Source organism: Schistocerca nitens, chromosome 1, assembly GCF_023898315.1.
Source record: "Schistocerca nitens isolate TAMUIC-IGC-003100 chromosome 1, iqSchNite1.1, whole genome shotgun sequence".
NCBI lineage: Eukaryota > Metazoa > Arthropoda > Insecta > Orthoptera > Acrididae > Schistocerca > Schistocerca nitens.
Window position 1 is genome coordinate 568,700,298 of NC_064614.1, and position 13,256 is coordinate 568,713,553.

Below are 13,256 nucleotides of genomic sequence, written 5' to 3' on the forward strand. Positions count from 1 at the left end.
CACATGTCAGCTCTAGTATAATATAATTGTCCAATGAATACCCGTTTATCATCTGCATTTCTTCTTGGTGTAACAATTTTAATGGCCAGTAGTGTATTCGGCGACAATTGTGTTACATCTTGCAGAAAAGGTTGTCAGCCTTCGTAACGAATAGACAGTGTTTACGCAGCAGACGGGCTGTGGTGAAACGGTTGCGTGTTTTGGCAGGTGGTGCTGGCCATCCTGGTGCTGATCCACTGGAACGCATGCTTCTACTTCGCTATCAGCTACGTGATCGGCTTCGGCTCCGACAACTGGGTGTACAACCTCAACGGCGGGCGCAACAGCAGCCTCTCGCGGCAGTACATATACAGCTTCTACTGGTCCACGCTCACACTCACCACCATAGGTAAGCGCGCCAGCACGCCGCTGTTCGCCGCCACTACCTGCTACAAACTGCACTGGTCATTCAGGACATTACGACCGGCCCCATAATGGCTTGAAGATGCTCATCCGGTAGTCAAAAAACCTCGTTTCTTTGGCGTAACTTCTCTACATGTTCTTTACAAAAGAAAAATTCCAGATTGCACAAGATGTCTTCGCACGGATGATACAGCTGCTGTTTAGGACGTAAAGGCATCTGAACCCTGAGCTAGTGCTCAGTGACATCCCAGACGTGTTTCAGAGGATTACTGTCGGCATGATTTTAAACATTACGACATAAGTGGAACTCATCATCACGTTTCCCAGATACGTTAATATGATCGTGTCCTTGTGGCATTGAAAGTTCTGACGGAATGTGCAATACCCGACAAGAACACTTAGCCATGGACGGGTGCATCCAGTCGACGATAATTTTGAAATATTTTCGAGTATTCATTAGTGTAGCATCCTCCAAATTGAGAGATATTTCCACACGCTAACTTATTGTCATCCTCAGGCGGTGCTCATTACTGACTGTCTTGCGCTGGGCGTAGTTTTAAATATCCCCTTACGTCTTGCTGTCGGTCACGGACCCGCAATACCCGATCGCAGCTCCCATGGCGAGGTGGTGGGTTAAGGAGAGGTTCTGGTCGAGAGGCACGAAAAATGTATGAAGTTAAGAATTTTGTCATATAAGGACTGTATTTATTAAAATGGAGCTTCTACCACTTTTCGTGTATGAAAAAAGAATTATCTCTTAGCAAATCAAAAATGACAGCTACAGCCCCTTGAAAGTGTGCGCCTCGTGGTGCGTCCTGATTTGCACGAAGCGCTGTACAGATTCGTGGCTCTTTCTGAAACACATGAAAATAGAAAATTCTTAAATTAGAATGACTCTGATGGGGAGGAGGCATCACGATAGGATTCTGAAACATACCTCGGAAAAAATTTCTGCTTTTTGAAAAACATCTCACTGCACTGATCACGTCTATTTCTTGACACGTTTTTCTAGTTTCAAATGTAAAAAAAAATAAAATTCAAATAAAAAAGAAAGCCTCACTAAGGCCTCCTAAATTTAATTATCTTTCGTCTTATATATATATATATATATATATATATATATATATATATATATATATATATATATATATATATATATCAGACGAATCACCTAATCTGTGGTGGCTCTAGAGCGCTGAAAAATGTTCTTTCGAGAAAAATGCGTGTAGAATTTGGAGTAATAAAAAAACGTTCTTTCAAAACTTACGGTTAATCTGCGATCGCAAGGCTCTGGAGGCATTATTCCTCTTCCTGAAACACGCTCTGGTTCTGAATTTGGTGTTGTAGTTTTCAACCCGCGTTCTTTTAATAAACTGAGACATTCCTTCCTCCGCGGCGGCCACACGTTTCCTATCAGAAACCTCAGAGAAGTTTTTTTTTCTTCGTCGCTATGACGATTCCTAACGCGTACGCCGTCTTCAGAGTAGACCTTCGGTGAATATACGAGGGGCGTTCAGAAAGTAAGCTCCGATCGGTCGCGAAATGGAAACGACTATGAAAATCCGATAAAGCTTTGCACAGATGTGTTGGGTAGTGTCTCTAGTATAACCCCAGTTAGCATCACGTCGCTCTTCTCATTTCTGAGCTCGCAGTGAGTGCGTAAAGATGTCTAGAAAATAGTGTCTGCCGCCAAGTACGAGGGCCTGGTGAGAAATTTCGCCTGAAGCTATGCAGCTAACATTACATAACTGTCGTGCTGTTTCTTCTTCAAGACAATTCTCAGCCGCATTCTGCAGGGGCAATGAAGATGCTCCTGCATCGTTTTCAAATGGAAATGTGAGATTACCCACAATACAGTCCGCAATTGTCTCCCCCTGAGTTTCAACTCTGGTCACATGAACCGCTGTCTTTGAAGACAACATTTTGACACAGACAACGAGGTGTAGGCCAGCGTGGAGAATTGGCGGAAAGCACTGGCGGCTGCCTTCTATGATGAGGCTATTGAAAAGTTAGTACAACGCTATGACAAAAGTCTAAGTCAGAACGGCGACTACGTAGAGAAGTAGCTGAAAGGTGTAGCTAATTGTTACAAGTAAAACATTTCTGATGTTCACTGTGGTTTCAATTTGGCAATCAATCGGAGCTTACTTTCTGAACAGGCCTCGTACTTGCAGCTATATGCTATTTCAACACTTTTGCCCCACATTGAAGATGTTTCGGTACCAGTTTCCAAATGTACACGCTGAAGCTCCCCTCGTCATTTTGCGTATTGCGATCGGTGCATCTTTTAAACAAATCTTCTTTGGACAGAAATGCGAATACTGGTTGAATCATTTCTTAAACTAATTCATCGAGCGCCTACAGCTGCCTGTATTTCAGTCGGTGCACGGTTTCATTCCACATGCTGTAACTTTCAACATATTTTCACAATCAAAACATCCTTTTGCTGGTGTTATCTATATACTTCAGGAATGCAAATTACGTCTCGTTTGCCGACAGCGCACTTCACCCTTAACCTCGCCATGGGAGCCCCATCCTGTCATCGCGGGTCCGTTACTGACATCAAGCGGGAAGGGAGTATTTAAGCCTGTGCCTAGACAAGGCAGTCATCAGAACCTCCTGAAGACACAAGAAAAAAGTCGGCTTTCCGAAATACGGCTCCATTAGGACGACGCCACACGGTTATTCAAAACCAGCATATGCCAGAAGTGCTCAAGATCCCGCAGTCGACAGTAATATCGAAGTACAGCACAGCTTCCACACAGCCCTTACTCAGTAAGTCAGGTCCCAAGAAGTACCAATTAAACATCCCAGACAGTCTGCCACAGCCATAAGCGGCATTTTTCGCTTCTTCTGATAACTGTGTCCATTGTGATTCGTCTTGAACGACGACCTATCCTGAAAGGACCATCTAAATTGTTTGTGTATCAGACCAGGTGGCCGTTTCTGTTCTCCCATACTCCAGCACTATTTCTCAGAGTCCGCTGCAATCCAAACTGAGTACGTTTGATTAATAAAATCGTACACGAGCCACCTTCTGTGGCGTCCCATTTGCAACATCGTCCAGTGAACACTGTGCAGCATTCGAGACTTTCTCAGTATTACACTTCGATGCCACCTGATAAGGACTAACGCCTACTCCGTTTTAGCCAGCAGGCAAGCCTCCAAAGTACATGTTCTTGAAAATGGCATGAAAGTTGTTAGTTGAATGCTGAAACCGTTCCCAGAGTTCTTCCCATTCAGTGCTGACGGGTTCCCTGCATCGATTCGTCCATCTCTGGGACGTTAAAAGCGACATATCGTTTAACGACCCTTTCAGCCTCATTCCACCGTTTTTATTAGACACTTATGTGGGCAACACACGAACAACCGATGAGCCTCACCACTCCTGTGAGATTCGTTGCCAGCTGCCGGCCAATCGCAGTCTATGTTCCCCAGTCTTTCCTTACGTAGTCGATCGGATTGTGTCTCCGTATCCTTTCGTACCGTACCAAGTGCTGTGTGCGCCCAGTGCTTCGATATAAGTGAGGTCGTAATGTCCTGAATGATCAACACAAATTTTAGACTAACGTTGTAGTTAAATACGAATTCTTAGGTAAATATTTGAACCTTACGTATTAGTGACCCTATCATAGACTGTGAGTAATAAGCTTCCTTCCCGGCAAACTCGCCTGTTGTGCAATAAATAACATTTTCGATATGACACTTCGTAATATCTACAACCACCTCTCTCCCCCACTCCCTGAAGATAACGTCGCGTTCAGACACGCGTAAAAGGAGGCTGAAATAACTGAACCACTAACTTGCAATAATCACCTCATACGGAAGATAGAGGCAGTCTTTCTTTCCTGTTGCCGTCTACGTCTGGATTAGGAAAAGGGGGGGGGGGGGCTGGCGGATGATACTGTTGCACATCCTTCGCCACGTGTCGTACTGTTGCTTGCGGAGTATAGACGTGGACGTAATTGCATAAAGAAGTTAAATTTTATATTTGCATCAAACTTTAACGGCAACTTTCTGATATACAACAGCAAAATATTGATAGGCCTTAGCGCGTTTGCTGACTTTTTAGTCACTTTACGTTCAGGGGCTGGTCTGACCTCTGTCTCAGTGGCAGGGGCCGACTTCGTGCCAATGGCTGCCGAGCTTGCACCTTCTTGTTCTTTGTCACGCACGCAGACGGCATACCTGCCGGATTGCAGCTCACGAAGACCACGTCATATTCCTTCCGACACTGCCAAGAAGACGACATTCGTCCTCTGTCTCTACTTACCTAAATCACAAAAAGTTGACTGCAAAAGTCTTTAGAAATATGAAATTAGATTCCATAGCGAATTCAAGTTTTTGAGATACATTATTAGTGGGCTAGTTCCGCATCTCTTAAACTTAAAGGAAAATACAGGAGATTTTCACGGATTTAATTCTGCAATAATCACTCTGTTACAAACATGCCTTTCACATTATACTCAAAAGTTATTGATATCATTATCATCAACATAAGCTCATGTTCATTATGTTGTACTGATACCGCACAAATGGAGGAATATCCGCCATACATCTTTTTATGCGAGAGATAATTTGAACGCAAACTTACCCAACATTGCTCTGAAAGGCACCTTTGATGAGTGGCGGAGGGTAATTTCCCTAGATCCTGTACCATTCAGGAACGGTACGCGGGAAGAACGACTGTCCATAAGGCCCGTAGTACAGTAGAAGAAATCTTTGACAAATATTTTATACAACTAACTTTTATAAAAGTTACGATAAAAGTATCCCAGTACACTGTCAAAGATTTATTTAAGTCTCTTATAAAAGATATTTGACTAGGCTCTTTTACGGTGTAATACGGGCCAAAGCCTCCATATGAGTCCAAATTTCTGTTATATTACCCTCATAGTCATTTTATGAGATGTATATGCAGGAGGAAGTAATACTTTGCTGCACATTTCTTCCAATGTGCTTCAGCGAAATTTGCACAGCAGACCTCTCCGTGATGAATAACGTCTTTCTTTTAGCGTCTGTCATTGGAGTTGGCTGAGAATGTCAGTCTCTCTCTCCGTCAATTACTAAACGAACTCTTGACAAAACGTGCGGCTCTTTTTGCATTTTTTGTATCTTTTCTATAAACCTCATTTTGGTATCTTCCTCTCCTACCAACATTTTTATGTGATCGGTTCATCTGAAATCGTTCCGGTGCCATACTCGTGGGTATTTTACGGTTGTTACTATTTCCAGTGACGGACACAGCCAATCGTGCAATATAACAATAGCGAGTCTTCCCCACTAAATATGTGCACCTTATCGAGGGTCAGTTGCCAGTGCCTGCAACGTTCCCCTGCAAGTCTTCCGGCATTTCTCTACAACTGTCTCTTAGAGAGGCTACAAAAAGAGGAGTATCCACAAATAAAAGGTTTTCCTTTTGTCAATATTCAACATAAACCAGCTAATCTGGGAAAATGTACCAGAATCTTACAATGTGCCACTACTACCGAATTAAGCAATTTTCTGCTAACATTTAATAATGGGTTGTCATTATTAATCTACACTTTGTAGTTTCATTCAGCAGAATTACGGAGGCCACAGTAAGTACTCTAACCATCATTTATATTTTTTTGCTTTGTTTATTTGTTTCTTATGAGTTTTGAAATTTATCAGACAAGCATGAAACATCGATCTGTAACACCCCATTAGAGCAATTGGTAGCATGCGCTGCACAACCTGAAGCTTGCTGTTTCACAGTTTTAAAATGTGTTTCATTTTTTTTTTTAATTCAAAAATCTTCAAGCACATTTTGTAGAAAGCATGTGGCATTGATTTTTGGTAATGTAACGTTACTTTGTTCTGCTGGTTTAGCTGTAGAAAGATATATGCCAAAACTGAAACATATAGCAAACGGTATTGCATCTGCACGCAAAGCTTTAATCGCAATACTCGTGACGTCACTGCACCATATTATCTGTAAAAAAGCAATTAAACTGAAGTTTTGGCATGGTATTTGCACTCTATGCATCAAAAGTAGTTTTGGCTTGGAGTGTTCCAGTTGTTCATGTTACTGTCTGCACGAGAATGAAAGCTAATATCCTGACTGCACAAGCAAACCCTTAGCACCGTAGACATATGAATGTAAACAAAATTTAATTCTAAAGGAACATATATCTTATACCATTAACCTTCGTAAATCCGATATCTCCATACATCCTGTCAATTACACTGGTGTCCAAAATTAAAGCAACAAAAGGAAATTTTGCAAGGTTGCGTTTATTTTGCCACAAAACAATGTAAACAGGTGATAGTAAAGTATAAACAATGGAAAGAATACAGAACGCAAACGCATGTAACAAGCATAATGGTAGACAAAAATGTTGTTCGTTCTTTCCAATTTAACCGATTTGTACGTACTTTCTGACAACTTGTTATTGTGCTCAGTATGGGCTGTGACCATCGCCTGACAGCGACAGGACATGCTGAGAATCATGTCATCAGTCTCATGCTCAGGTGATATCGCCCTTCGTTCCTGAAGAGCTGCTTGCAGTCTTGGAGAGTGGTTAGTGGATGCTGACGTGATGCAAGCAGTCTCCCAGACATGCTCTATGGGATTCAAATCGGGAGAGCGAGCAGGCGCTGTCATTAGTGCAATATCTTCCGTTTCCAAGACAACATCAACCACCCGTGCTCCATGAGGTCGAGCATTTTCGCCCACTAACACGACACAGCACCTCGCAACAGCCGCATATGAGGTCCCAAGATCTCATCACGATGCCTGACAGCAGTTACACCTTGCCTATTCACTCGCACAATTTCATAAAGAAGGGTTCCAATAGCAAACGTAATCCATGCACACACCATTAGAGATCCTGCTAGATATCGGTTTCTTTACACAATGTTTGGGTCCCAAAATCGTGTTCCACGTTCCCTCCAGATGCGAATCCATCGAGAATCACTCTCAAGAGTAAATCGGTACTCACCTGTGAAAACAACCTTGGCCCACTATTGCACCGTCCACTCTAGACATTCCCTTCTGTGAAGACGCATCAGACATACAGCATGACTCTGACAATAAAGGCCACTCTGCCGAAGCCTTCTGCACGCCGTTTGCCTCGATACGACAGGTCTAATGGATGCTGCGAGCTCACGTGCCAGTTGCCGTGCGGTACTAAGGCGGTAATGTCGTACCCTTACAGTCAAATAACGGTCCTCTCTTTCGAAGACACATGTGGTCGGCCCTGCCCTCGTGTTCTGGATATAGTTTCGGCCTCTATATACCGTCGCCATATCTGAGAAACAACAGAACTATTCACATTAAGCCGTCGGGGCAGATGAGTTTGCGACTGTCCTGCTCCCTCTCTTCCTATGGCCATCCACCGCAGAGTGTCTGGTAGGCATCTTCTGTGCCATATTGCACTGTCTGTGACTGTGTTGACAGCGATTGTGGATGTGGGGCTACCCGGCAAACACTACCTCCTTTCATAGGTGCCCTGACGTCATCGTTGGCATAGTTGTCCGTTGACCGGAATGCCATGTTCAGTGCAGAGCACGATTGTACGGACATCTGTTGACAGTTTGTATGATTATACAGTGAATTAGACACAGGAAGGGGAAACAGCGGTTTGTTGCTTTAATTTTGGACACCAGTGTGTGTATTCTGGAAGTTCTACTGTGCTTAATAAAACATGCTGCTAAGCGGCAGCTTGGAATCACTGATGTTGTCAAAGTAAACAATATCTGCGTCTATGTTTCAAATATTTAAATACTTTTCTTACGTGTGTTCCACATTTCCGCGACGGTTCATTAACAGATATACACCAAACAGCACATGTTTAGTGAAAGTATTTTTGAGACAGAACCTGATCACATAAAACGTAATCAACAAATGTTGCAAGTTACGTCGCTGAGCGGCAATAATTCACATTCACATCAAATGTAACGGCAACCGTTCTAATTTTCAAAGTCGTGTTATACCGCATCGTAATCATTAACATTTTTTCCGTCTCTGGAACATGTCCCTCGACTAAAAATATCTCACTCTTCACAGCGTACAGGTTCTTCCATCTGTTTTTCTTTCGAGCACTTCTATCTATTTCTCTTGAGACTGTATGCACAGTAATCAAGGAGGAGCAGTATTAAAATATAATATTGCTATGTGGAAGTAGGCACTTTCAAATTCCGATCCACACATCCTAATTTAGGGTATTTGTGTTTTCTCTTATTCATTCCAGGCAAGTGCTGAGTCTGTTACTCAAATAGAACCGGTGTCAATTTTAGCCTTCTTTATCAAAAGCGAGATTACACTCCGCTCCTAAGTACACTTCGAGATCACGGAGCGACAAAGCATAAAAATAAAAAGGTAATATGTAGCCAGTTACAGGTATATATTGCGATTACATCTCCAAGGAGAGTCAGTTCGTATCGCCTAAACGCACAGACACCGCCAACACCTTTGTTGTTCCATAATCTTTTCCCATGTTTGTCTCAGTGAACAGAGGTACCTTAGACAACTTGCATTTTACGTGATGAATTCTATGAAAATGTCGAATATTCTCAAAGGATGATTTTTATCTATCTCTTACAAATTGTTTCAAGCTTGAGACTAACTCTCATTAATTCTGTATGCCTATTTAGAATGAAGAATTTAACTTTTTGTTTCCGCATCGGATCTCAGAAGGAGCGAATAAAGGTCGATGAGCAGCAGAATTGCTAATCAGTAAGCTATTGGGTCGTAGAGCGCATGTTGCATGTCAAAGGGTCCGGCGAGACACGGCTGCCATTATGCTGCAAGGCGAACACGCAAGTTCTAATAACAACAGAGCGAGATTGTGCAGTATAGCCCTGACACATTATCGAAGAACCCGTTTAAAATCCACGTCCGGTCATCAAAACGGACATTTCTTGTCGTTTCCCTACATGGGTTGGCAAATGCCGATATACACTCCTGGAAATTGAAATAAGAACAACGTGAATTCATTGTCCCAGGAAGGGGAAACTTTATTGACACATTCCTGGGGTCAGATACATCACATGATCACACTGACAGAACCACAGGCACATAGACACAGGCAACAGAGCATGCACAATGTCGGCACTAGTACAGTGTATATCCACCTTTCGCAGCAATGTAGGCTGCTATTCTCCCATGGAGACGATCGTAGAGATGCTGGATGTAGTCCTGTGGAACGGCTTGCCATGCCATTTCCACCTGGCGCCTCAGTTGGACCAGCGTTCGTGCTGGACGTGCAGATCGCGTGAGACGACGCTTCATCCAGTCCCAAACATGCTCAATGGGGGACAGATCCGGAGATCTTGCTGGCCAGGGTAGTTGACTTACACCTTCTAGAGCACGTTGGGTGGCACGGGATACATGCGGACGTGCATTGTCCTGTTGGAACAGCAAGTTCCCTTGCCGGTCTAGGAATGGTAGAACGATGGGTTCGATGACGGTTTGGATGTACCGTGCACTATTCAGTGTCCCCTCGACGATCACCAGTGGTGTACGGCCAGTGTAGGAGATCGCTCCCCACACCATGATGCCGGGTGTTGGCCCTGTGTGCCTCGGTCGTATGCAGTCCTGATTGTGGCGCTCACCTGCACGGCGCCAAACACGCATACGACCATCATTGGCACCAAGGCAGAAGCGACTCTCATCGCTGAAGACGACACGTCTCCATTCGTCCCTCCATTCACGCCTGTCGCGACACCACTGGAGGCGGGCTGCACGTTGTTGGGGCGTGAGCGGAAGACGGTCTAACGGTGTGCAGGACCGTAGCCCAGCTTCATGGAGACGGTTGCGAATGGTCCTCGCCGATACCCCAGGAGCAACAGTGTCCCTAATTTGCTGGGAAGTGGCGGTGCGGTCCCCTACGGCACTGCGTAGGATCCTACGGTCTTGGCGTGCATCCGTGCGTCGCTGCGGTCCGGTCCCAGGTCGACGGGCACGTGCACCTTCCGCCGACCACTGGCGACAACATCGATGTACTGTGGAGACCTCACGCCCCACGTGTTGAGCAATTCGGCGGTACGTCCACCCGGCCTCCCGCATGCCCACTATACGCCCTCGCTCAAAGTCCGTCAACTGCACATACGGTTCACGTCCACGCTGTCGCGGCATGCTACCAGTGTTAAAGACTGCGATGGAGCTCCGTATGCCACGGCAAACTGGCTGACACTGACGGCGGCGGTGCACAAATGCTGCGCAGCTAGCGCCATTCGACGGCCAACACCGCGGTTCCTGCTGTGTCCGCTGTGCCGTGCGTGTGATCATTGCTTGTACAGCCCTCTCGCAGTGTCCGGAGCAAGTATGGTGGGTCTGACACACCGGTGTCAATGTGTTCTTTTTTTCATTTCCAGGAGTGTAGTTCTTCGAAAATGATAAGCCCAACGTTTAGTTCCATCCTTGTCTAATTCGAGCTTATGGTTTTTCTAAGGACCTCATTATCGGTGGGACATTAGGATTAAATTTTCCTTTTATTTTCAAGTATTTCTATCAGTTTTCTTCAGTAGCAAGCCACAATAAACACAAATTGCAACCAGGTCTAAACAGATAGCGAAAATGTTATTGTATTTGTTCACTGAACTATTAGAATTCACTATTGCTTCAGTTGCGTCTTAAACCAAGAACTCTACCAAATGGCTTACTCTTATTGGTGGATGCTATAACCATACTAACCATGCTTCCTTTGGTCTTTTGACACTGCAACAGACTCACTTTGTCCTCCACTATCAATCTACGAGGTGTGTTGGGAATGTAATGGAACCGATATCTACATCTACATCTACGTACATACACCGCAAGGGACCATACGGTGCATAACGGAGGGTACCTTGTACTATTGTTAGTTGATCCCTTTCCTGTTCCACTCGCAAATGGAGCGAGGGAAAAGCGACTGCCTGGAAGCTTCCGAACCAGCACTGATTCTTCTTATCCTGTCTTCGAGATCTTCAGGCGACATGTATGTTCGTGACAGAAGGATCGTTCTGCCGTCTGTCGCAAATTCCGATTCTCTAAACTTTATCAGTAGTGTTTCGCGAAAAGGTAGTTGTCTTCCTACCAGGAATTCCCATTTCAATTCACGGATCATTCCCGTAACGCTCAAGTGTTGATCGAGCCTACTGGTAACAAATCTAGCATTACGCCTTTGGAGTGATTCGATATCTTCCTTTAATCCGAGAATATGACCTGCTAGATATCCCAAACACACGAGCAGTACCCAAGGACGGATTGGCTCTGAGCACTATGCGACTTAACTTCTGAGGTCATCAGTCGCCTAGAACTTAGAACTAATTAAACCTAACTAACCTAAGGACATCACACACATCCATGCCCGAGGCAGGATTCGAACCTGCGACCGGAGCGGTCGCTCGGGTCCAGACTGTAGCGCCTAGAACCGCACGGCCACTCCGGCCAAGGACGGTTTCCACATGTGTTCTTTAAGCGGTCTCCTTTACGAATGAGCCATATTATCCTAGAATTCTCCCAATAAACCATAGTCGACCATTCGCTTTCCCTGCAAGCAACCTTAGGTACCTGTTCCATTTCATGTCACTTTGCAATTTTACGCCTAGGTATTTAATCGACGTGACTGTGTCAAGCAACTGACCACTACCACTCTATTCGAACATTACAAGATTTGTTTTCCTATTCGTATTGCTTTTTCCTTGTGAACATGAGTTTTATCTTTTACTTCTCCTGGTATTCCCGTTCAAATTAATTCTCTTCTGCAGTTACACAACGACACAGACGTCGTTTCCAGTCTTGATATCATGTGTCATCCCTTTTCTCAGTCTTTCAAGAACTCGTCAATACAACCTTAGATTGACAGTTTATCGTGGAGGCAGAAATTCTTTGTTGGCGATCCCCTGAAAGTAAAAAGAAAGCATCGACCTGAGTCTGACTTTGCTCATTCTCGCCTTCTTAGTCCGAGTAGAGTTTGTAGTGTACCACATCCGAGTTTGGCGTTTCGTCTCCAGTTCATACTCGTAAATCCATAATGCGTGGTCTGTGAAAACGAGACTGAAGAATTTTGGATAACTTTGAAGGCGGTGCTGAATATCAAACATCCTTCCAGTTGTTCTGCTGCCACTAGGTTCTTTTGAACCTTACTTTGCGCACTCTTTTAACATCTCAAGATCCTGTGGTAAAATTTGATGGACGATAAACACTTGCAAATGTAGCTCAATACTAATCATTCTAACTGTCTATCGACGGTCTGACCTCACAAGGCATTTCAGTCTACCCAGATTGTCACGCGAGCTATGTCTTCCACTCCTTACCAACCAGATAAAAAGGACTTGTGCCAACTGAATACTTGAGCCCTGGATAAGGAGTGTTCTCATAATCCTGTTGTAATTTTCCGTAAGTCACAGGAGCGATTTTGCCAAGCTTCACGCAAAATTTGATGGCATAACATCCCTCATACTTTCGCGATCCGTGCTCGTACACATACTTGACAATCACAGCTTCATTTCCGTCGCTTTTAACACTCGTGTCCCAATTGCAGCGAGTTTTTACTAGTATTTAATCAAGGGCAGAAGAAGGAGCCAAGAGCATCTGGGTTCATACATACAGTTGCCAGTCTCATTACTTTCCTAACAGACCTAGTAATAGTGTTTCCTGACTACTATCTATATACCTGCCCATACACTTACAGAATCGGAAAGCGATAAACACTGGAGTGATTCTTCACCGTGTAACAGACCTTGCGGATAAGTTCTTCACATAATGGAGTATTGAATAACTGAACTCTCATTCCATTAGGCACTTATGTCCATCTTCAACATCACTATGAAATGTGACCCCCAAAGGCATCGAAGCAAACGCCCTCAGAATCTCAAGGAGTTTCTTACCATTTCTGAGATACACC

The 13,256-nt window shown here is 44.2% G+C and overlaps 1 protein-coding gene across 1 annotated transcript in view; it reads left to right on the forward strand.

The window, feature by feature from the left end:
• Positions 1–13,256, forward strand: part of LOC126236399 (cyclic nucleotide-gated cation channel subunit A) — a 587,655-nt gene that overhangs the window by 528,201 nt on the left and 46,198 nt on the right. The window contains exon 8 of the mRNA XM_049945692.1: positions 208–388. Coding sequence (XP_049801649.1) covers positions 208–388 — 181 coding nt within the window. The remainder of the gene's footprint in view (positions 1–207; positions 389–13,256) is intronic.